This window comes from Acanthochromis polyacanthus, chromosome 1, assembly GCF_021347895.1.
Source record: "Acanthochromis polyacanthus isolate Apoly-LR-REF ecotype Palm Island chromosome 1, KAUST_Apoly_ChrSc, whole genome shotgun sequence".
Classification (NCBI taxonomy): domain Eukaryota; kingdom Metazoa; phylum Chordata; class Actinopteri; family Pomacentridae; genus Acanthochromis; species Acanthochromis polyacanthus.
In genome coordinates, this window is record NC_067113.1 from 28,457,583 (window position 1) to 28,483,861 (window position 26,279).

The 26,279-nt window shown below is 41.6% G+C and overlaps 1 protein-coding gene across 1 annotated transcript in view; it reads right to left on the bottom strand.

The window, feature by feature from the left end:
• The window catches only part of frmd6 (FERM domain containing 6), a 34,278-nt gene extending 8,230 nt beyond the window's left edge, over nucleotides 1-26,048 (bottom strand). The window contains exons 1-10 of the mRNA XM_022205621.2: nucleotides 25,803-26,048; nucleotides 14,202-14,491; nucleotides 13,154-13,244; nucleotides 10,522-10,601; nucleotides 8,543-8,619; nucleotides 8,227-8,413; nucleotides 6,061-6,216; nucleotides 5,016-5,081; nucleotides 4,308-4,376; nucleotides 266-440 (exon numbers count right to left, since the gene is read on the bottom strand). Of these exons, the coding sequence (XP_022061313.1) occupies nucleotides 266-440; nucleotides 4,308-4,376; nucleotides 5,016-5,081; nucleotides 6,061-6,216; nucleotides 8,227-8,413; nucleotides 8,543-8,619; nucleotides 10,522-10,601; nucleotides 13,154-13,244; nucleotides 14,202-14,300 (1,000 nt within the window). The 5' untranslated portion in view covers nucleotides 14,301-14,491; nucleotides 25,803-26,048. The remainder of the gene's footprint in view (nucleotides 1-265; nucleotides 441-4,307; nucleotides 4,377-5,015; nucleotides 5,082-6,060; nucleotides 6,217-8,226; nucleotides 8,414-8,542; nucleotides 8,620-10,521; nucleotides 10,602-13,153; nucleotides 13,245-14,201; nucleotides 14,492-25,802) is intronic.
• Between the last annotated feature and the right edge of the window lie 231 nt (nucleotides 26,049-26,279).

Below are 26,279 nucleotides of genomic sequence, written 5' to 3' on the forward strand. Positions count from 1 at the left end.
AAGCAGGATACCGATGCAGAAAGCTTAATTTTCTAAGTTTATAGTACTGGTTCCTTAAGTTATTTATCCTTTTTTTTAAACCATCAGAAGTTTGCCGCAGTTTTAAGGATAAAATGTGCAACTTTATCACTGTCTTCGGTGATATTAAAAAACCACTATGGACATGCAACAAGGTAAAAAACTTTGAAGATTTTGAACTTTTATGCTATGGTGTTCTGGCACATACTCTGCAATTACATAATGAAGTAAAAGTGCAGCAGGGTACCTTCGTTTTCCTCCAGTCGTCGGACTTGTTTGAGGACCGGCTGCAGGTTCATGTAGAGCCGGTGGCTGTTGCTGAGCAGCTGCAGGAGGTGGCGAGATCGCATCGGACAACCGGTGTAGTAGATGAGCTTACGGGCCGAGGGCAAACCGTCAGGGAGGATCTCGAACTTCTTCCCCTGAGAATGTGGAAGGAGGAGGAAAAAAATGTTGATTACAGGACTCGGTGATTTACAGCAGTCCATAATAATACAAGGATTATGAAAGTGGAATGTGGATTTGATGATTTAATGAGTAAGCGCCAGGAAGGCCTGAAGGCAAACATCGGCGGAAGAACAAAGTCTGTTCCTGAAAACTATGCTGCAGCCGAACACAAAGCGGCGGACCGTTTGTGTATCTGTTCTTCATTTCCACATTAGAACGGAGCATTTTTGTGCAGTTTTGACGATTTTCCAGGGAGAGGACATGTTGGCTGGATGCACGGAAAAACTAAAATGGTGGGTTTGTGCGTTCTCCCGCGCCTTTTGGCAAAGCGTCGACCCAATAACAGCTGTCTTTGGTGTCAGCGGGGTTGTTTTCAATTCAGACCTATAAACATTTCTGCAAGGGTTTGGACTTTCGGAGGCGACGAGTGGGTTTAAAACCTCTGAAAAATGCAAAGAGCTGCACATTTCTGACTACAAGGCCGAGCTTCACTGTATTTATCCAGACATTTTTTAAAGAAAGCAGCTGAATCCAAGCACGTTTAAAGCTTATGTGTAAGGTAGGAAGGCACATTGTAGAAATTCAACTCTGTTTTGTAGGGAAATGAGTTCATAAAATCCAGCTGACAGTTCTCTGAAAGCAGCTTTCCTATAAAAGAACATTTCTGTGGGCAGAGGCAGCAAGATTTCCTGTTGAAATCCCTGGACTGGCAGAAAAACTCTGGGTGGGAAACTGCAGGAGAAGTTCTCTTCCATCCCTCAAGTTGAGTATTTATCTTTAACCTCAAACTGCTGCTCTGCTGCTCCAACAGGCCACCAGTAAAATACTGAAGTCGGACTGGGCAGCAGCCAGGTGTGAACGAGGCAAACTGAGAGTCCAAACAGGCTACTGTGAACTTTACGCTCCCAGGCAATGCTTTTTTACCTTAAACCTTTTAAACCGTCGGCTGTTTTTGTTTGGTTTTTACTGCCTATATTTACAGACTACATGTCTTAACTGTGCATGGTGTAAATTTATGTGGTATGGGACATTTTTTAAGGAATTCTCTGTCTTTAATAGACAGTAGACAGGAAATGAAGGGAGGCAGAAACGACATAAGACAAAGACATCCAACCCACAAACCGGAGACGCTGCATTTCATGGTCGCTGACTAAACCTCAAAGCCAAAATGGAACTAGTTCTAGGACAGTTTTGTGTTATGTTTGATGCATTCAGAAATTGTGTAGGTTTTATGTCTGTATGTAAATGGGATTTTCAGAACACAGTAAACATCTGTGCATGAGTAGACAGAGAAGGGCGTCAGTGGAGCTTTTTAATGACTTTGTCGCTGCCATTGTTGGGGGTTTTCTTATTACCATCAGGCCTAAAATATTCTCTACATGCTTTGCGGTTCATCATTCATGTCGTAATCTAATTTCACTGTACTTTCACAATGACAGTAAAGGCTTTTTGGGGAGCTCTGAAATCTTTGAAGACTTGGTGTGTCTGCAAACTAAACAAACATCGTTAGGTCCAAGTTCAAGTGATAAACAGCTACATCGTCAAAGTGCAGTATTCTAACCATCATACTTGTAACTCCACAGTCATGCAACAGACTTCTGCTCTCAGATGATGTGAGCGTTTGAATGTCTCGCATTTTTCCAAATCTGCATCATGCTGCAACACCACTGCAAATATGAATGTGTAGAAGTTCAAGAAAACAAGTTTTTAACGTCATTTTCAAACTGATTGGTTGTTGGTAATCCAATGGATGATAAAGGTTTTGATTGGTTTGACTGTTCTCTTTTAAATGGAGTTTATGTTCTAAACTCTGACACCAAGACTAGCATTTTCACTGTAAATATATGTGTTATCTATGAACATGTATGTACAATTACTAATAATTGTTTTTTGTGTCGGTCCTGAAACAAATATCTCAGTTAACCTCTCATTTTGATGATTACACCAGAATATGTAAGCATTCAGGATTTGGCTATCTGTAGTATCAAATGGGCAAAACTAATGTAAAAGACGTACAAGACAGAACGCTATCGCAAGTCATTCATTCCATCTGCCATAAGACTTTACGACACTAGCATCACTGGCTGATGTTTACACAAAAATGGACTGTTTCACACAATCCCTTACCACATAATATGCACAGTTCTATCGTAGTTCACATCATTCCATAAGCCACCTTTCCCATCCTACACTCTTGGACATATTGTGGTTGTTATTATGATTAACATTATATTGTTGTTTATTGTTCCTATTGTTGTATGATGTATGCTGATGTAACATGGGAAATTTCCCCGGAAACGGGGAGTAATAAAGGATTATCTTATCTCATCTTAAAAACCAGGACCAGACATAATAAATCAACAGCCTCCCTGCTGGTGGTTACTAAAGACCAACTCACAGCAGCAGATGGGTGTCAAGTGGCAGGTTATTAAGAGGTATCTAGAAACCACTTTAGAAAAGTTTCCAGTTTCATGTAGTGCACATGATCAGTCCATTTGGAGTTGCTGGACAACCGTTGAGGCCACACACATCGAAAACACACCATCACCAAGGAGCTGCCGTCCAACTATTCCTCAGCATCGACCAGAGAACTGTGGAGCCAGAGGTTGGCTGAAGATCCAGCACCACATGACACGGGGTGATGACTTCATCTCAGCTTTCAGAGGCAGCAGATCAAACCCTCACAAGAGAAGCTCAAATGGAGCCTTTTGCCTGGGAAAAGCTGAATTCCACCCTTTTCTAACACGAAGCAGAAAACACACCCTGCTCTCTGTAAACCTTGATACAAAAGATGAGCTAAAGTTATTCCAAAGGCCAAACCCCTGAATCGAACTCCCCCCCAAAAAAACCATCCCAACATCTGGTGTTTATTGACCCACACGTCCTTCTGCTCTCCGGCTCGCCTGTTGCTGCAGCAGCGGTGTTGGATGACGTGACTGGTGGGTGGGGTGGAGGAGAAAGCCTGTTATTCAGGAGAAGGGTGGGACGGGGCCGCCAGAGGCCCTTCGGGTCCGCAGTGAAACCACAGCCACGCCACCGCTCATTCACTCTCACGACGCTGCAGACGGCCGACGCGGAGAAACCGCCGAAAAAACAAGAATGAGGAAAACAGGATGTCTTTTCCGTGAACTGTGTGGCAGATGCGACGGCTGTTTGCTCCAAAATTAGACCAAACCAGAACTCCCTCTTGGGACAACAAAACAAGTTTCTCAGGGACCTTGCAGCCGCTGTTGCATAAAAATACAGAGGTAGCCAAAATTGGAGCCACAAGGAGCCTCGTTTTGGTGCAGCGATAAGTAATAATGACCTCCCTGGTTTGTGATTAATAGCCAACTGGGTGAAAATGTGAATCCGTCAGAGTGAAACAGATATATAGTAAGCTTCTCTGCCTTCCTGTGATAACAGAAACCCTATGGAAGTAAATTAAGCGACTGCTGTGCTCAGCTTAACGACAAGCTGAGTCAGAGCAGAGATGAGAAGATTTAACGGGGTTTTCTTTCAAAGGATGCAGGGACAACAGTGATAATTGATGAAACAGACGACTCAATAAGAGAGAAAATCCTACTGCTGATTACATGGAAATATATATGTGGCATACAGTATGTGAGCATGTGTGTCTGTGTGTGTGCAGGGAAAGTCTGTCTAAATCCCTGATTAGTTCCAGAGGACTTGCAGGGCTAAGATAAAACAGCAGTGTGGGAAGAAGAAGCCTTGCGTAAAAATTTCCACGACCCTGAGCAGGAGGGAGGCTTTCACAAACATCGCAAAAGCCAGAGGATGCTCGGGTTTCGTCATCTTCGAAAACAAAAACAAAACAAACGATGATACTGCATGTGACTCACCACAAACACCAGTTTTCCCACATTGGTCCAGGGGAAGTCGTACAGCAGCTGCCTCACAGAGCCCACATTCTGCAACACAGAGGCACAACTGTGTGGATGCTTTCCAGCTGATTAAAAATTCAACAAAGGAGAAATGACAACACTGCTGCCACTTACCGTAAAGACTCCCGACAAGCAGCTTTTGTCCTACATTCAGCTCTGAGTGTCTAACTTTGTTGTTTAAAGCTAGTTAGAAATCTACCAGTGCAGAACCATCAACTTGTTTCGGCCGTTTTCCCAAATCAGGAGCCAAGAGAGCATCAACATATTGTATTTTGTCTTTTGGCAGCAACTAGCATTTAATTTCACGTCTGATTAATTTATCATTTAATTTTTTGATCAACCGATTTGTGATTTTGGCGATAAAACGGCAGAGAATGTGACTAAAGCTCACAAAAAGACAAAGCTGACATCTTAAAATTGCAGATTTTGGATTGCGGATTTGGTTTTAGATTTATAAAACCAGGTAAGCTTTATTGTCCCATGGGTGATTTTCATTTTGGCACTAAAAGTTTTCAAATATTAAACCTACAAAATCTGCGCACCTTCACATTAGATAAACAGAGACTAGCATGTTTTCTTCTACATTCACAACAGTAGCAGCAACAGACTAAAATCTAAGTAGGAGCCAGTTTAATAAAAGTAAAAAAAATAACTTTAACTGCTTACCTGGAATATTTGGATCCCACGTAAAGTCAGCCCCAATGTAAGAGACGCTTCAACTTCTTTTTTGTCCTGTGGAAAGAGATGAAATGTTGATGATGTGAAAGAAACTGAGCAGAATAACGTGAAACCTAATGAGCTTCTGAATCCCAAAACCTGCTGGCGGGTTTGAAAGGCATGTTGTCTTTGCAAAAAACACAAAAATTACATCATTTATCAGAGACAGCAATGATAAAAACTGAGAAACCTGTTGGATTTTTAACTTTGCAACAACACTTAAGCTGTGAATTTATGATGTGATGCTCAGCTGGATAACCTAATCTAATCTTAAAATGGTGAAATTTTGTCAGAATCACTTTATTCTACACGTCTCATTTAAAAATTTGGCAAAGTTGAACTGCTTGCTCTGAAAAACCAAAATATTCTGTGCTCCTCGCCACCACTGGGAAGCCATTAGTGACTCAGCTCTGACCGACAGTCACGTTACAAAAATTCAGGGACTTTTCGGCTAAACTGCAAGCTGTGTTTACCCAGAACAGATAAGAGACAAGTACAGAAGCACACTACAAATGGAAGCAGTAAAATACAGAGTATGCAGAGCTACCGTCTTTCCCAATATTGACAATTAGTTATAATTACAACTGAGCACTTGGGAAAATGTTGGACATGTTGATTTAAGCGTTTTTTTTTGTAAAATAAAGAGATTCAACTTGAGTTTTTTTTCTGTTTTAGGAGTTACTGCATTATAACTGTGTCAAACAACATTCCTGAGCTCTCTCTACTTCTAGCCGTTGTTGTGCTGTTTCCACAGAGGTGCAGGACTTTATACTGCAGTGTCAAATGAGTAAAAATGTGACACAAGGAAAAAAAACCCAACAAAGAAAGCTGCTTAGAATTCGTAAGTCTTGTTTAGTTAAAAACTCCACACAAGTAAAAAACAAAAGCAGTGACATCACAGGGAGGCAGCAACAATAACTGCATCTGTGATGGAAAACCCTTAATTTACTCGTACAAAAGCTATTTATAAGGTCATATGATTCCCATTCCTCACCTTGTAGAGTCTGTAGTAGTGGACTGTGACGTCATCCAGCTGAGCACACTCTTTAATGTACTTGAGGTGAGCCTCTGAAGCTGTGAGAGCAAACTGGTCTTTGTGCATGTTCGGGATATGCCTCAGGATGTATTCACGGCCACGCTTGGCTATCACCTGAGCAGGAACACAGAGAGAGAGAGAGAGAGAGAGAGAGAGAGAGAGAGAGACATCAGGTTTGGCTGCCCTGAAGTTGTACAGACTCATTACAGCAGACTGGCAGCACAGGTTGCCACTGAGGGTAATGAAGCTGCTTGCCACAGGGCAAACAGATGTCAACCTGGAGAGACTGAACGGGAGCCAGAGGCAGGAACTGGAAATGCTCCTGCTGAGTGTTGCGAGCGGCTTTTCAAGATTTTCTAAGCAAGTATGCTTTCTAAGCACCTAAATCTGTGGCAGATTTACTGTAGGGTAGCACACACTGTTGATCTTCAAACAATTTCCTGTCACCACTGGTTTGGAGTGGCGATAAGGAGGCTAATCACAGGAAATGGAGGGCAATCAGACGGGCGTGGCTGTCATATTCAGACGGGTGATGGTGGTGGTGGTAGGGGGGCAGTGCTGCCAGAATAGCCATGTCATCTGGAGAGTTTCTCAAGATTAAAATAAGAAAGGAAAAACAGTGTGTGTGCCACTTCCAGGGACAAAAATAAACCTGGTGTCCCAGTTCTTATTATCCCACATGCTCAGATGTGGAGCTGCTGCTAAGTGTTTGGTCAGTGTGATTAATGGAAGGTAGCTTCAGACCCGCATGCTGCAGGACAGGACAATGCCTAACAGACTCAAACACATTCTAACACAACCTTCACTGTACTTCCAGCTCCTCGGCCACTGATACAGCAATTTATTTTTGGTTTTCTGCATCTTAGACCCCTTTATTTCACTGTAATACAAGGACATTCACTGTGAGTCACTGGCATATCCGACAGACTCACCACAGACGGCTTTACCAGTCTGACACACTCATGTGTTCGCTGTATTACTCACTTTTAACATTACTTTCAAGGGTTTTTTGTGTGTACAGTGGCTCTCTACCAGAATGCAATCAAAATAAAGTACAACAGCAACTGGAATGCTCATTATAGAATAGCTTTTCTTGCTGCGGCATCATTAAATCACATTTTGATTCACATTTAAATTTCAGTCCATCGATCACACACAGCAAATCACTGGAGGTTTGAGTGATGTGGCCAGAAGATCACATCACAAGCTTTTAGGATAGATCCATAAACTAAATCAGCTCATGTGATGACATCATTAGTTGTACGTTTGGTTGCCTGGATACAAAATTAGTCAATTCAGCTCAAAGATAAAAGCCCAACTAAGGAAAATCTGGATCCTGTTTTTTGCTCCGATTTTATTCAGAAACTTCTGAACAGTAACGGCGGTTTGCCTGCTTTGTTGGTTTTCTCGCTGGTAATCTTCGTCCACCTTGACAAGACGCTAGTAACTGGTTAGAAACCACTGAATTTTCAAAATAAAGTACTCACAAACGCACCTTTACTGATGCAAACTGTATGATTAGTCTAAAAAGCAGATCATTTACTAAATTCAGATCAATAGAACACCATCAGATCGCCCACCGACAGCTACTTTTTGAGCAAAACGCCCTCAATCGACTTGTTCCAACTTTTTCACAGAGAAGATTTACTGTTTTTCCCAAATTTAAAATATTTTATGTTGGATATCTTCAAGTTTTGAACTTGTGGTTGGTCCAAAGGAGACATTAAAGGTGCTACCTTAAATTTTGAGGAACTCTGATACACATTTTGCAACAGCTAGAGAATGAAAAGAATGAAAATTATCATTACTTGGATAAAATAAAATCATCCTGTACACATAAAAATAAATGCCAAATGTGAAAAAAGAGAAAGTGTATATGAGTCACAGAACCTGGACAAGCGTCCCTAAAAGCATTCAAGTAAGACTGTGTCATATTTCGTGTGTGATATTAATGTAAAATGTGGTCAGGTGGACACACTAAAGAGAGGAGAAAAACCATGTATGATTTGGTGTGAACAGAAGGTAAAGTGTGAATGTGTAGGATGATTGTCATCTTAAATCTTCCCTCAGAGGTTTGACAGTCAGGGGCTCAGCACACATGCAGTGTGCGTTAGGTAAACTCACCCACGGAGGGAAGTACGCTTCAGGTTCAAAGTATTTCCCAAAGTGCTTGTTGCGTTTGAAGTTGCCGAGGTCAGCCTGCAGGGCGAAGGCCGCCAGGAGGAAGTAGGCCTCCTCCCTCTGGATACACTGAGAGAGCAGCACCTGTTTCCTCAGGTGCCAGTAGTAGTAGTACCTGGCCGCTCGGTCACTGCAGGGCAGACAGAGTAGATTTAACCAGCTTTAAAGGATGACTGAAGCTTAATGGAGGGATGTTAGTGCGGTTTGCACAGGTGGTTTTACATTTAGATATTGTTTTTACATGTCACTCTTTACTGACCTGATCAATCTCCCATTCTCAACGTAATACTGAGCTCTGAAGTGAATGATCATTGGAGGCCCAAACTGGTCAATGCCCTGGAAAACACGCGAGCAGAAATACTTGTTTATTTACTACAACCAGCAGAATTTAATACTCCTATCAGACTGCATGAATAATGGTTATGTCAAGTGTATGGAAAGTGAAAAGTGAGACAAGAAGAGCAGCTTCTAAGCAGCTTTTAGGAGTTTAGTGTCCAGCTGGAAGAAGTAAACAGTTACACAAACATTCCAGCGTCGTTTCTCAGATGTTGTATCACATGATATAAGCAAACACAGCAGAACACGTGTGTTTACTAACCATGCTGATATGTCATTAGTTAATATATGAGCTAAAACAAAGCAAGTGACACACGAATGTAAACAGAAAAGTGACCTCATCGTTTGGTTGTTAGCTACACAGGAGAAAATAATAAACATTTTCATAATTTCTGATGCATTTATATCACTAACATTTGTAAACTTAGCAGTAAAAACAGGAAAATACTTGCAGCTATGAAACCTTTTAAACACTTGACATGTTTTTATCTAAACTGGAGAGGAATCTGACCCAAATTTATTCTGCAGCTTGACAACAAGCCCAAACATCCAGCCAGAGTTAAAAAAAAACCATCTTCAGCTGCAAAAAGAACAAGGAATCTGGCAGCAGACGGTCTGACCCCCACAGAGATCTGATCTCTACATCATGGAGGCGGTCTATGATGACCCGAAGTGACAGAAGACTCTGAGACAGACTGAATCCACAGCAGACTGTGACTAGATCTTCAGATGGCTAAAATAAAGTACCTGCCAAGTAACTTGTGCATTGTAACGCTCCAGATTGCACTTTTTGAGAGTGTGCGAGTCCAAACTTCACACGGTAGCATTCGTGTGAGTGTATGGTGTTCATTAGGTTGAACTGGAGACACTCTGGTCAGCGTGGGTGTGACTGTGTTTATCATTGCGGATAAAAATATTATTTCTTCTTCTTCACTGCTCTAGTTAGTCTGTCCCTGCCTGATGTGTCAAACTATCCATGTAGCTGTTACCATTTTCCAAAGATAAATACATAGATACTTTAATCATCCTCTTGGGGAAATTCAAAGTATCCAGTAACTCACACACATCACACACAAAACAGATAAAGTGAGGAATTATGCACAAAATAGCATGTAATTAATGTGCAAATTGTGCTGGTCAAAGACATAAAATAAGGTGCCTATAATACTGGTATTTACAAAATATGCAATAAAATTGTTAATATTTACAATAAGGTGCAAATTGGTGGTATTTACAATCAAAACAGAGCATGATAAGAGGACAGAATGCAATAAATAGAGTAAGATGAATTATTTTAAAAGACACACCTGATGATAAAGAGACAAGTGCAGGCAGGGAGACACTGAATGAGTAATTTGAAAAAACAAACACAAAAAAGTATCCCACCACATTCAATCAAGATGACAAACGGAGTACTAATGCTGAAAAGTTAAACAAATATCAACAGTGGTCACGACTTTGGCTTCCCACAGTTAAATGAACATGATCCAGAGCAGTACTGCTGTTGAAAACACGCTCCGCTCTTGGAAAAGGCCAAGCAGATAAAATTACTTGGGAAAATATGACATTAGAGCTCCTTATTCAACTCTATTCAAAGTGGTTTTTGGTGACACTGAATCATATGGTGGCGCAACTAGCTTAGAAAGTTGGAAAAGTTAGTCTGGAGTCCTGCATTTTAATAACAGTTTTAAATTTCTGCTTCCCGTAGGTGGAAAAGCGTACCTTGCTGACACTGAATTTTATTTATATAAATTTTGTGGATCCCAGGTAGAGGATCTATTTAATCCAGTTTTGTGACTTAAGCTGGAAAGTGGTGTGAAACGTGTGTTGACAAAACAAGACTTAATGTCCTCTGCTAAACTTGTGATTGAACAGTCAATAATCCAACACATCACTTCTCACCTTGCTGGCTTCTCTCTTCCATTCTTTGGGGCAATACTTGGACAGTTTCTGATCCAGCTCCATGTAGATGTGTTCATTATCTGTAGGAGGAGAGACACAGGTTTAGCTCAGACACTCTGAGCGTGTACAGCTGGATGTATGCAGTGGAGAAATCCCCCCTGAATGAGTCCCGTTCAAAGACCCCTCAGAGCAGTCACATCAGTCAGCCACTGCACTTCGCTTTGTAGTCTGAGCTTCTGCTGCTGCTCATTTCTTCACCTCACTCCGTCACGTCTTAATCTGCTCCTGAAGTGACGCCTTTCATGAGTCGCAGGCTGCTGATGTAACAACTCAAGAGTTTCTATACAATGAGAAGCAGTCGAAAAGAAAAAGACACATAAAGGGCAGCAGCAGAGCCTCTCTGACAGAACGTCGATGTTCATTTTATCAACTCTTGGCTGGTATTTGACTGTTTGTTTACATGTAACTGTAATGACTAGATCCATGAAGATGCCTTGTTTCTACACTGTCAAATTTAAAACATTTCCCACGAAAACTTTCGGGTTATTTGGTGACGATTGGAGATCTCCGCAGCTGAGACTTCTGCCGCCATGTTATTACACTTGAGGTCACTTGTGTTTGGTTTGTGGCACTTAAGGAATCCAAAAATTACATTTGAAATACTCAATAGCGCTATCTGTTTCCAGAAACAATATTACTCTGACTGGGGCCGATCCACAGGCCTATTTTTGCGGTCGTGCATTGGTAGAAATGGAAGTGAACCAGGGGAAGAGTGGGAAAGTATATTTTTTGGTATTTGGGTGAAGTGACCCTTAAGCTTAATTTTGTGGTGTTTGATGTCGATCCACATAGAGAGGAACATCTTTTATGAAAGGCGATGTGAATGTTTATATACAACTTGGCAGCTGCAACAGATATGAGTGGTAGAAATAAGTGGAAATATCTAGCAAAAGATATTAAATTATAATCACAGAGTGCTAAAAAAACAACAACTGTCCACATTTGGAAGCTGGAACTTTGAGAGTGACTCAGTTTTTACATAAATGCAGATTAATTCTATGTTAAAAGCCATCAACTCATAGTTTTAGCTCCACGCTGCAAAGGAAATTCATCTACATCTCACCTAAAGTGTGACAGAATTCATAAATGCTGGATTTATTTCATTTTGTAAGTGTTTTCAGCACAACTAAGCACTGGTATATCTGAACGTGAGTCCGTTGTAGACGCTGTGGTCGGGGGTGACAGTGGGTGACACACAGGGAGTGGGTGGCCTCTGTTTGCCTTGGGGATTTCACGCTGTTCAGACAAGCACTCCAGGAATGTCCCACAATCAGACCCATTGGCTCCTGCTCAACTGACCTGCGGGGCCACTATTGGCTCATCTGGAGGCCAGCTGCCTGAAAACGCTGCCTTCACAACTCACTCTCCCTTTGCAGCTGCCTACAACTGTCACCCGCTGTCGGCCCCACCACAGAGCAGACACGGTGACTCATTCTCTGTACGTACGACCCTCGCCGAGCCTCGTCACCGTAAAAACAACTCTGGTCTTGCCACACAATGGCAACCAGCCAGGACGAGGAGGGTCTGGTTCCTGGGAGACCGTCATGACAGATAGGTGAGAGATGCTACATTCAGGGCTGATTTTTGTTTCTCAGCCAAGTTATTGGTCTGAGGAAACTAACTCCTGGGTTACACAGTGTATTTTAAAGAGGCTCTGATGTAAACTGTGTCTTTATAGTGTATTTTTAAGTGCCTTTTGATTAGAAAAAGTTAAGGGACACAGCAAGATTTGATAAAGAACCACTCACACTCACTCACTCGACAGTGGTTTTGACTCTGAGGCAAACATTTAACTCACATAATTGATCAGCAGTTTGCACTTCTTTTAGTGTTTTTGCCACTTGAGAGCCTGAACAAGCCAACACCAGCTGATATGAAACAATAATAAAAACTTTCTCAGAGGAGAACAATTCCTGAAGGCCTTCTTAACGTCTTTCTCTCAATATGAGCAAAGTATTGTTTGTTTCTTCTGCTTCATGGTCTTTTGTAGCAGTTGGTAAACCTCGGCTATGTCCTAAAACACATATATTTTATTCTTTCTTTGAGTATATGCTGCAAATGCCCCTATAAAGTTGACACTATTCTCATGCACTTCAGATACAACTGGGACCTAATGCTTTAGCATAATAAACTTTCATCATTGCAGTCTGTGGTGCAAAATGAGCTGTCATCTGTCCCTGTGCTTAAGTCGGCTTTGCTTGTTTACGTGATGTAATGGGGCAGAGGATTGTGGGTGAGAATGTACCACATTTGACATACTATGTACTGGGACATATTAAATATTTGTGTGGCATACTATAAAGAATAATATGTATATTGGAAAGAAAAGCTGGTTTTGTTTTTGGATTTCTATCCTCTTTTTCTGTCATTTTAAAAGGTTGCTTCAAATCTGCTGTACAAATGATATGGAAGCGCAGCGGTGCATAGTTAAGAATCCAAACGTGTTTATATAATTAAAAACAATCAGTGCGGCAGACGATACTTCAAAGATAAATAAATAAACTGTGTGTGGCGCACAACAAAGCAACATGTGTGCCCCAAACGAACCCCTGAGATGACGAGAAGTACTTACTCTGAATAACACTGAGTCCAAACAGGTGACAGTCCTTCAGTCTGAGGAGGTCACACACCTGGACCAACAGTTCCTGGCACAAAGTCTTCACCTGAGGAGGAGATATCAGAACAGTTTTAGCTTTCCCAGGGCATCTGTTAGCAATATCATAAATATCACAACCATAAATAATCGCACACATGCTACCAGACAGTTAATGTATTTATCTTCAGCTGTCATGAAATGCTGTTAGGAGTCAGTGCATACATGTGCAGCACATTTGTCTGGGCGTAAACATACTTAGGAACCAAGCTTATTGACTTTCTTCAGAGTTACGTGAAAACTAGAGGTGGCAGCTAGTTAGCTTAGCTTTAGCGCAAAGATCGGAAGCATTTGGAAAACAGCTAGCTCTACAATATTTGGATAAACTTTTAAAAGTTTTGATTTTATGTTGCATGCTGCTATTGTTGACTCATTTCTACTCTTCATCCTCAGCAGAGCTAACCAAGCTTTAGATTTATTATACAGACATGAAAGTGGTGTTAACCATCTCATCTCAAGTCTCAGCGAAAAGGACATAATTTCCCCGTATGTGACTACCTGTCAAAGCATTTCTTTAATGATGAAAAGTGTAAAAGAGCAGGATAAGTGTTTATTTCCATCTATGTCTGACTTCAAAACCTATCTACAAAATAAAACTGCCTGTTTTCAATTTGCTGTAACTTTCTCAAGTCTAAAACCCGCTGACAGGTTTGAAAGGCACGTCGTTCACTGAAAAAATTGCATGATAAAATTATAAGACATATTAGTCAAACTGGGATGAACTGCAGGCTGTTTACAGCAGATAGGAGACAAGTATGGAAACATGGAACAGTTAACTGTCCAGCATTTCTTTCCAGTGCTGGTAAAACCCGTGGACACTTGGAAAATTTTTGTACAATACTACTTTATACTACAGTACTTTTAATTTTGGTATTAATTAGGACAATTTAGTGATTCCTCTCCACTTTTTTGCTAAGTTATTGTGTACCTCTAATAGACTGACAATAAAAAAGTTGCATCTACTCACATTGACTATGACATTGAGCGTGTCATCATTGGGCAAAAACACACAAACACAACGGCGGTCCTGCATGGTTTTGTTGTTGTGGAAGTTCAGTTTGTTCATCTTCGTGTGGCTGGGACTGGACAGGCCTCTTCGCCTGCTGGGGGCCCTCTGACGACCCACCACCACCTCCACCACCACCCAGTCGCTGCAGACCTGCTTCAGCTGCAGCCCAGTACAGACACACCTACGGGCTCAGCAGGCCAGGCAGCGCTCACCAGACAGGGCATGGGGACGAGAGCTGCAGCCAGCCACTGCAGAGACACAGAGAGGACAAAGGACTTGATGTTAGTTCATTCTGCTGTATGCAAATATGTTGGACTTTAAAGATGTTCTCTGCAATCTGAGGAGGAGACAGCGGCTGCGTGGTTGACATAAAAATTATGAATTTGCTTGAAGATCTACATTAGCATTTAAAAACAGCAAATCTGCACTAACAAAGTCTGACAGGATAGGAGAAACAGACGACCAAAAAGGAGGGCAGCATTCCTGCTTATGTCCATGATTATGTGACATCACTTCAGGGGAATGTCAACCACCGCAGAGGAACATGTGAACCTATGTCTGCAGAGGAGCTGATGAAATGTAATTACAGCATGAGGGAAACACTGATCAAGGGACACATTTTTCACAACGTATGTCACCTTCTTACCTAAAACGTAACAAAATTCAGTTCTCAACTTTGCTGCAAAACAACGATATATTGTGACTGCTGAGTTGAGAAGCTGTGAGGAAACTTATGCATGGAGGTTTAGATGTGGACTGAGTGTCTGACTTTGTTGGCTCTGCAAGCCAAACAGCACCACATTTTCCTCCTGGCATCGCTTTTGTCAACTCACTCAGTTCTGTTGGCACGCTTTCGGCTGTTTGACTAGCTTGAATTTTTCACCGTCTGCTGGTATTCATATGCAGGAGTCAGACTGGGGCTGTGTCTGCTCCGAAACCTTTCTACTTTATATCTTTGAACTGAAGTCTGACTGGGAAATACATGCATTTAAAATTCTATTTCCAGCATTGGCTCGAAATAAAGGCTTACTTATTCTCTAAATCTGACTTGTTATCATCGCAGAGCAACACCATTTTCTGTGCTCAAAAACAGTGACTTTCTCCTGCATCTGAACTCAAGTCAGGTTAGATTCTCTCTTTAGCTTTTAACAGCTGTGTGTTGCTTTGTTTTCTACCAACTACAATACCTCTCTCACACACAGACACACGCTAGAGAGAGTAAAGTAACACTTCCACCTTTACCAGCTGTCCTACGAACAGCAAGTGGCTCACAGCTTGAACTACGCCCGAGGATGTGTGAGACCTTCAGAGGGTGTGAAAAGTCTCAGACCAGACAAAAGAATGTTAAAGAACAATCACTCCAGATTATCACTTCTTCCTGTTGGGAGTGTCTCACCTTGAAGCCGCGTTGTCATTAAAAACAGATAGGACGGATACTGGTTTGCAGAGTGAAAAACTATTAGCATTTAAAAAGATGTGGTTAGAGAATGCAGTGCTTATTCACAGGGAGTTCAGCTCAAATGTTTTGTAAGCTGTTTCACCTTAAGCGACATTTCACTGCTCCCGCTGCAAGTTAACAACACAAGAATGTGGATTTAAGTTACCGTTATTAGCGCTGTGAGAGCAAAAGTGGAAAAACCTGTCTTAAAAATCATTAAATAGTTGCTTTAACAAATCAAGCAGCAGTGAAAGCAACCCTGAAACAAGTAACACCGATAAACAGCATCCTTAACTGCAGAACTGGACTTTTGCTGCACAGCCAGGAGGTGCTTTTCAGACTAACTAGCCATTCAGTATGCCTGCTGTCGGCTTAGTTTCTGCCGAGGCAAGTAGCATCGCGGGAGAAGCAGCCATAAATACACGTACTGTTGACATACAGCATCAGTTCTCATTAAAGCTGGTCATTGGATGTGCAGCGTGGCAGGCAACCAGCCACTCAGCAAAGTCTGCTGATGAACCGTGACTGGGGCAGCTCCCTGCGATGCTGCTGCTGACCTTGACTAAACACATCACAACTGCACTGCACACGCAAAAAACATATGTACATGGAGGCAAAAATAGACACGCATGAACCACACATGCTCGCACTGGGTATGTTCTTGCTTTCTTGCCACGACCATATGTCAGGTGCTACTACACAACAGCTGAGCTCTGTGATGGCGGCGAGGTTAATTCGAAGTGAGACCCATCTAATTGGATCACCTCTCTGCATCACTCATTTCCCCTCCAGAGAGCTAGACTGATGCAAGTCAGCCAGGATAGATGTAATATTTGCTGAAAATATCTTGATTTGAATCATTTTGCAAGGGAAACTGATGGTAAATGAGACATGAAACAAAAAGAGTAAAAGTTTAAACCATGTGCACACTTTAGCTGGATTTACACTCGATACAAAGAGGTTAATGTCAGTTCTACTGCAGATTCATTGTAAAAAGTAAACTTTTCTTTAAAAATGCTGTTGATGATCGGTGCATATTCCTCATGCAAAGTGGTGTTTGTGCCAAAACGGAACACAAAACAACTGACTGAAGGTTTGCAGTGGAAATATGTTTAATTAATGTGTTGTCACTATGAACAAACTGTATCTGCAGTTGAAACTTGCAGCCCAAGCTGACCAATCACACTTCTAGCAGACTATGGCTGCAGCTCCATAGCCACCACTGCTCTGACTTGCAGTTTCATTTTAAAGCATAGCTTTTTTTCCCATTTTGGCCTCATTTGCACATCAAATGAGCATATTTTACTTGATACAGAAATGTGCAGAGCGGCTACCTTTGACATACTGCACACAAAGATAAGAAGGAAAAAGGTTTAACAATCTCACACAGAGCAAAGTAACTCAACTCTGTCCATCTTACCCAAAAATGAATGCATTTCACAAGGAAAAGGCAGAGATTTGGTCATTTTTCTAAAGGTCTGACATTCATTCTGGATGGGAACATTTTCAGAAATTATTAGAAAATGATTATATGGTTATTTTCATCGGCAAAGGTTACAAAAAGGTTTTGTTTCTCTTTCTTGGAACTAGTCAGAGGACGTCACTGTGTCTCCAAATGACACTAATCCACAAAAAAACAACTTAAAGAAGCATTTAAACAACTAATATCCTCAGATCTTTATCTGTCAGAGGATGACACTTCCGTATAAGGTGGAGACATTGACAAATACATGCTTCTCTCGTCTCCCTGAAGAAAAATTAATGGCCCTTAAAGTGGGTTTGGTTGAAGTCATATCATATAGCAGCTTTCAACCAGAAATATGATTCCTGACTTCCACAGACACATCCTTGTTACTCTACACTTATTACACTGCTGAACTGGTGAAAGGTGAAAGCGGATGCTGATTTTAGTGACAGGAGTAATTCAGACGTAACTGTGTGTGCGGTCATTATTGATGGGTTTTGAAGTCTACGGTGTCATGTCTGGTTTACACACGAGACATCGCTGCAGAGGGGATGTCCACCATGAAATGAAAGGGTGGATTCTCTTACACACTGTGCGAAGAAGCAGAGTGCTGTATAATGACATTACTGCTGCTTTCCATCCCCCTTTCGCTGCCGTGCAAAGAGTGACGCAACACCAAAGTCCATCTAAAGCAACACATGCACAAAGAGCAGCCGACTGAGCTTCCTCCTGCCTTTTAGTCCCAAACAGGGATTCTGTCAACGTGGCAAACCTCAGAGTCCGGCACGACACCAAATCCCACGTTGGGATACCGAGAGAGGGCCTCTGTCACAAATACACCTCATTTTTTCCTCATTTAGTTTAGAGTCTATATCCAACTGTTGCAGAGGAGAGTGAAGGCAAAAAAAAATCTGCTTGGAGGTGGAAGAACAGACTCATGGAGGGAGGATGTCACCACGCTGATTTAACCATAGCTTCAGGTGCAGAGTGTGTCAAAGCTAAAGAAAAATAAGAGAGAAGATATATACAGCAAAGAGAGCAAGAGGGAGGGAGATGGAGAGAGAGGCAACGCTCAGAGCTTAGGCATGAAAAAAGAAAAAAAACTGCTGCAGTCAGGAGAATTCCTCACTAACATCTGCTTCTCATTCCAACAATGGCGGCCTTTGATTCGTGATGCACACAACGAGCTGCAACACCGTCGTCTCCATGTGCGGGCAATCCTCTGACAGCATCCTAAAACCTGGAGGCACGGCAACACAGGCACTGGAATACCTGATCTGGAGCCATGCGAACTTCCTGACGCTGTTTTTTTGAGCGGGAACACTTAAGCAATTAGTCAATGAACAAGGAATTAATTAGCAACTATTCTGAGAAACATTACTTTCGCTTTCTAAATACCTCTGGGGTTTGGACTGTGAATCAGACAAAGCAAGACATCTGAAGAGGACACTTACATAAACGTCTTTGATTCAATTCAGTCAAAAAAATGCAAAAAACCTTAGTAGATCATTAAAATTCAGGAATATTAGCTGTGCTCCCATTCTGAAATGTTGTAATAAACACATAAAATAAGGAAAAGTACATTAAGCTTATTTCCGTTAGCTAGGCTAGCGTCAGAAGCCAATCAATCAATCAAACTGTATTTGTAGAGCACTTAACAACAACATAAAAGAAGACCAAAGTGCTTTCCATCAGCATGAAGATGGTGTTACAGATGACCTTACACAAAACTGTAATAAACATGATAGCAGTAGCACAAACAAAACCAGATGTTACTTTAAAAATCTCAAAGAAGAATAAAATTTTTCCATTTGCATAAGAAAAATGGAGTGAGGTCTTTAGCAATTGCAAAATGTTGTCTACATTAGAATATAATTTTTTTTAAAAAAGGTGTCATGTACATCTCACATTACGTGCATTAGCTGTTTACGATGAAGTCAGAAACCACCTAAAGCAAATGTAAAAACTTGTTTGCCAAATTTGGAGAAGTTTTTTGAAATTTTACTGCTTCCATTAGCTTTTTGAATGCAAAAAGTGCATAGAATACATTATGGAAACACAACTATGAACTAAACACCTGCAGCGATGTAGCCTAGCCGCGCTAGACCCAGCTCTGACGACGCAAGGGTCTAGTTACCCTCGGTAAGCCTCGAGGCTGGATGCTCCTAAAACTGGCCGACGAATCACCATCAAGTGTAGAGTCAGAAGGCGGGCGTAACTAAGTGACGACAGAGGCGCGACGATTCTGACAGAAACAACCGGAAACAACTAGCTAGCTGCGCTAGACAACCCACAGCAACAAATTTAATTCTCTGTCAGGGTCAACAACAAAAACGACAAAAGTGGTTGAGCTCCATTAGCACAGACTCTGAATAATCTTTCTGTTAACATGTCTTTAATATACTTGAGCTTCACCCATTGACAGTATAAAAAATAAGGCTTCACCGAACTCCCGCATCCTCTGATTTCCGGCACTCTAGGAACTACGTCAGCCTATTCGTTGCACTGATTGGTTGTATACCTACCCAATTCCTGCAGAGTGATTTGAAAGACAACCTTTTAGCCCACCTCCCTCCCTGCCGAGGGTAACTAGACCCTTGCGTCGTAAGAGCTGGGTCTAGCGCGGCTAGGCTAGCAGCGATGAACATTTGACAGAAATTTAAGTACCACAAAAACAATGTTATGGCATTATATGTCTCGACGTTGCTGAAGCTTAAAACACTTTACAAAGAGGTAAGTGTGAGCACCAGAAACAAGCCAAATTCTAATTTTATGCAACCATTCGTACGGACGTCAGCCTGTTTCATGGGCTCCAGATGCTGACACAAACTGCCCTTGCTGAAATATTTAAAGGGTTTGCCTTCCAAAGGGCACAGCTTTTATAAATAGTGCCAACACCTGGATCCAAGTGGGCTTTTTTTCCCCCTCTCTCCCTCGGTTCACTGCCAAGAGATCAGTTTATTCAGCTAATGAGAAATGTTGCTGAGCTGAGTAGTAGCTTTAAATCACATTGGTCACAAGGCGGCATTAGTCTTCATGGGGAGACTTCACTTCTCTGCTGTGTTTAACCTGCTGATGCACTAAATGAGAGGCCAAGTGTTGCAGAATAAACAGGAAAAGGCACGCTAGTGGGAAACAGGCTTAGCCACACGGCTTCTGGATGGTTTAGGATCTATTCTGGATTCTTTCTTGCGTGATACGATGTTGGGAAATGTACTGGAAATAGACAAATAGACTATGATTATGTTTCCTTTACATAAAAAAAATCCTTCTCTGTTGTCAACAAGTCATAGATGCTCACAAACAATACTTGTGACACTTGCTTTGCTTTGTTTAACTGCTCCTTTGTAAATACCTGGGTGCGCTAGGTGTGTGTTTTTAGCCTTTAAGCCTAATCTCAGGCGGAGGCAGAGCACTATTTAAAACCTTGATTCCCATGATCTCCTGCCCACAAGATCATCTAGTTGATATTTGCATGTTGACTGTCAGAACCCATCGTCTGGGACCAAAGTAATGTCTGAGAACCGAAAACAGATTTTACCGACTTATCGAAGGCTGATGAAACTCGGGATCGAAATCACGGTAATTATCCACAACGTAGACAGATTAAGCTGAAGTAAATATATCACTCTTCGACATGTTTCCTCACGCATATCTATGATGATAGAGGTAAACACGAGGGTGTCCTCCTTGATCAAATGTCAGGCTCATTAACTCTAGAAGGTCAGGCCTGTACACAGCAGGGTACAGTAATGCTGTTATATAATTCACAGAGAAAAGACCAGAAATAGATGGTAGGTGGCCTCAGGGTAAACTACTACAAGCACGCAGAATGCACATTAATAGAATTCACAGGAGAGGTTAATTCTCAGTGAATCATTGTTTGAGTTTTAAATTTAAATCACTCTTGCATCCTATATCTGAGACTTATTCTGGATTAAGACTCACCAGAATCTTGACTGCCCTGCTTGAGTCAATTGTTGGCCAACAGTTAAAGACATTAGGATTTAGATTCTTAGAGCCACAGTTCAATTAAAAAAGCAACAGATAATGCAACGCTGTTTAAAAAGTGTTTCAACATGAACCACCCTTAGTGGTTAAGCTAACTTTTCAGATTTTATTCATAAACCTAAACTTCTACTCTAAATTTCTGCAATCATTTGGAAGCAAGTTACAATATGCTGCACGTGTGAGAACCATAAAATAAAAAGTAGTTTACTCATCAACTCACAGGCTAAATGTCTTTTGTAGAACAGAAATAAGTCCACTTTACTGTTAACAAATCTATATCTATGCTGCTGTAGTCACTCTAGTTGCACAATAAACCTCAAGTTATTTCCTACGCCTGAGTGGAAGGTTTGTAAAGTTGTGACATGCACACAGCATACGATACTCACTTTCCGGACAGACAAAATAGTTCATCTTGTAAAGCAAATTGGGTTATTAATTCAAAACGGATGGAAACGCTTGATTAGTTTTAAGACCAACAACATACGGAGTCTGCATTGCAGTCTTGTGGTGGCTTTCTGCTTTTTATCCCTGAGTCAACAAAACTTTCATTAACAAAAAGAATCAACGTTTTCCTCACTACTGCTTAAAATAATGACATTCTTGACTGCATAACGAAAGGCCACATGTATTGGTATGGACACACTTCCTTTGTTACAGTAAGAAAATGGCAACAGAGAGCTCAAGCAGCGAGGATTCAATGAGTTCTCAGGGAGGTGCACTTAAACTCGGCTACCTTTACGGAAAAATTACTTCAACATTCATAGCATCTGGCATCCATGTGGCTCTGAGCAAGGACTGCGAGTGCGCACACACACACACACACACACACACACACACACACACACACACACACACACACACATATCTTAAACTACCGGCGCTGCCAGACATGTTAGAACACAGTCAGCAGTCGCTCCCTTCCCTCCCCGCCCAGCATTCAGGCTTGGACTCTGCATGAGTAACCTCACAAAACTAGCAATCGCAGTGCAACACACCGCAGAGACGTCAACCCGACCATTACGTATGCTCGAAATAGCGCGAGTAGCCTTAAAGGAGAGGGTTAAAATAATGAGCTGCAATTATAACAAAACCCCAATTGAACCCTGTTGTTTTGTTTCAAGTGAAGAACTTCCATTTTGACTGGAAGAAAACATGCAGGTGATCTTCTGTTGTTTACACAGTCACACCTGAGGGAGCGTTAAAAGACTGAAACGTGGTTTGTCTTTATAACTCCTGGTAAAAAAAAAAAAAAACTGAGCAGAAAGTTTTGTGCAGCTTTTTATGAAATGAAAAGAAAATATTGAGAAAGTGTGTAACGATGTACAGTTGCACGAATTGAGCTTTCTTAATTATTGGACTGGAGGGCTGCATAATTAATCAAATATGAATCACAATCTTGATTTTGGCTTTGACTCAATTCGTAGGAAACACGTCCTGTAGATGAAATCACTAGGTTCCAAAATGGGTAAAGCTGATATTACAACACCTTTATTCACTATTTTCTAAATTATTATTGGTGACATTTGTCAGAGTTGCACTGCAGTATCTGAGTGGAGACTAGAAGCTTCTCTGTGCACAGTCAATAAGCCAATGTTTAACATTACCTGCATGTAAGGCTTTTCGACTGATAAAATGTTCAGCAAATGAGATGTTATATATATATTGCCTCTATAAGGTGCACAAGTCAGGTGAAGAAGAACCTTATCTTATTAACTCTTAATCTGACACAAAGACTGATACATTAGCAGGAAAGTTACACAATGCAGCTCAGCTTGGTTGTCATTGTTGCTCCGGAGCATTAAAAGTACCAAAACAAAGTCAAGATAATGCAACAAGGCTTAAAGCAGGAACTACAGAATAACATACTGAAACATAAACATGCTGCTCAGATGTATTTCTGTCCTCATTGTCTGGTGTTATTGACCAATCAATGGATCTGGGTCTCCCTGTTTCCAGTTCGTCCAAAATCAAAGGAAACATTAAGGGCTGCAGTAAGGAGCATGTGAAGTAAGCTGATAATATCCTCAGGGGATGCTGGCAGGTTAAATCTCTCAGGTCCACTTCCTTCAAAAGACTAAAGCTTCACTAGGGAGTCCATGAAAGCAGAAGGAAAAACACAATTCAAGGAAAAGGGACAAAGGGAGACAAAACTAGGAAGCACTGACCCATTTTTTTCTTATGTCTTCTGAGCAAACTTGAGACACTGATATGAGGAGTCTAACAGCATCCCTGAGGTTGCAGTAAAAGCTGATGTTTTCAGTTGACATCAGGGTTTGTGATGTCTGTTGCAGAATGTTTGCAGCACTCACAGGGCCATAAAGAGAGTCAAAATACAGGATTAATACAGAAATAAATATATGGCTCCTCGAAATTGAGCTTTCTGTAACATGACTTTCCTGAGATATGAGGTTTGAATCCAACAGCAGCTACATGGACTAGACAGTGTAGACTGATAGCAGCAGAGGGCCCAGGGCACCTGTATAACTTACACAGACAGGATTTGACTGTATACACACCCTCACTCTGTAGACAGAGATAAGACATGCAATAGGACCGTCAGAGATAGAGTTTCTCGTACTTTATGGCAATAACAGTAATCTCATCCTTTCTCATGGAGCTGTGGCATTCTTAGTCCTCAGCCACATTCTCCTGACAGTCAAAATACAATTTCTCTCTCACTTTATCTTCGAGGAACAAGGCTGAAGGCAGATTAAGCGATAAAGTCAGAAGAAAGCATTTTATAAACAAGCTTCTAAAATGTTATGAAGATCTCCTTCTAGCACGTATCGGGCTTCCCTGGGAGAATTTGCATTCTGAAGAGACGATTATGTAAAATCTGTATAACAGGTTATCTCCAGTTACCTATGTATTGCACCACAGATGCTTTCTTCTTCAGCTCAGGTAGCAGTTTTTGTATTCACAGTGGAGTGTTAGCATCAGGGAAAGTCAGCCCCGAGGCTAGGGATTCAGTTAAGCTTCTGATGCTGAGTTAAATGCTGAGGAAATCACTGGTAAATTTAAAAACAACATCAGCTCCAACATTCGCTGAAGTCATATGTCAGCGGGGGTTTTGTGACAGCAAGAAAAAAACGAAGGATAAGAGTTCCACAGCGTATCCGCTATCCACATAAAGTTTTAGTGGTGCTCCAGTGGGAATGGCCTTGTGCAATTATGGACCATCCCGTCGCACATTCCTACACAGACTCATCTGAATGAGTCACCGACACACATACCAACCATCTTTGTTCACACATTTCCTTTATGTTTCCGACTCCAGCGCTGCTCTTCCTGTGCAGACAGCACCTGCACCATCTCTCCCCATTCACACTGCTCTGTTACACCACCTAGCCAAGACAATGTCACGACCTCAACAACACGACTGTTTTTCTTCCCCCACAGCTGGAGCGGAGACCTGGATCGAAAGTGTTGTAGCTGGGGAATGGACCGCAGAAGGTAGCTGATTAACCTGCCATATGCGCTGGATGAGTTTCAAGTGTTAACAGGGGATCCCCGCACTGAGTGTAACACTGATTTTGTGCAGCTCAAGCCAAAAGTCTTGATTTCATCTGTAAGCTGCCAGTTTGAGAAACACAATAAACATCATTGTGGAACAGTGTTTAATATATTACATCAATGTCCTTATTATGGTTTGACAAAGGGCATATGAGTGTCAAATTAAGTTAAACCAACCAACAACAGGACAAAAGTTCAAGTGGCAAAACATCCTTTCTCCTGAAGTGCCCTTGAGCAAATAACCAAAACCCCAGCGGATCCAGAAAGTGCTCAACTTCTGACACTGACCCCTCTGAAAATGAGGCAAATCTAAAAATAACTTTAGCTAGTGCACAACAGAACTTTCACATTCAAGCGATGTTTACATCTTATAATAAGCAGGAAAACGTTTCTGTTTTTGCTCTTGGTTGCTCTGTGGTCTAATATTAAACAGGGGGGGGGGGACATTGTTGGGATTCCTGGGGACTAAGACAACAACTTTGCAGTTTGCTCAATAGGAAAACAAAGGGGGAATTTGCAGCACAAAACAGGATTGATGAGAACGGGGTGCACATAATTCAGTGCCATACAAGTCGTGGCATCCACACTTAATTGTTGGTGTTAAGTGTGGTAATAATGCAAGAATAACAACTTTTAAAGTATTTTACTGCTTAAAACAGACAAAACGTGGGCAGAGACACTAATTCCTCTGCTTTTCCACGAAGGCATCAGATTGATAAGAAGGGTGATGATCTGAGCAACTATTTAGAACTCTTTAAAACTGAATAAAGTATGAGTTGAACAAGTCTGCTTTATATAAGTAAAGATACAATGCCACAACTATGTAGAGTCATATTTCGGGGCAGCATTCCCAGTGAATATCCTGGCAGCATCACCGCTGATGAAGCAACACTACTCATCTGCCCTGACTTTGCCTCGTAGCGGACATAAATTGCTCAAAATACTCGTGTAAAATGCTAAATATACTGAACAAACTTGATAAAAAAATGGAAGGAGACGTTAAAGGATTAGCTTAGCTTTAAAAAGACGCCACAGCTAAGCTAGCAAAAAGTCGCAACCGTTAAAAATCCCCTCAGTGTGAAGTAATTAAAAAAAACGGATGAAGGCATTCAAAATTTAAGGTAAAACTCACCTTTCTACGATAAAACAAGTTATTCCCTTTAGGAGAGTTAATCCAAATGAGTTCTCTTGAGGTGTTGAGGAGGGAAAAAATCCACAGTTTGGAAATACTTCACGAAGTTTCGCGAGGTGAAGAGTCGCCGATCGGCCGCCACCGACGAGAGCCACAGTCTGTCCCCGCTGGAGCCGCGCATAGGAATACATGTGCGGCGAGTGGACGCGCTAGAGGAGGGGACGCCGGGTGAAGATACGGATTTTCTTTTTGCTAGAAACAACAAAACAGACAAAAACAATATCAGAAAAATATTCAAAGAACTATATAAATGCCGTGGAGCATTCTCAGTGTACATTTGTTCGTGTTAATGCCAAGAATATCCGCCGTACTCATAGCGAACCCCCCCCCCCGTGAGGAGAGTGACTTGGTACGTCCCACGGCTGCCTCTCATTCCATTCCTCCAGCAGGACTGAAGCTCTGCAGCAGTAAATTTGG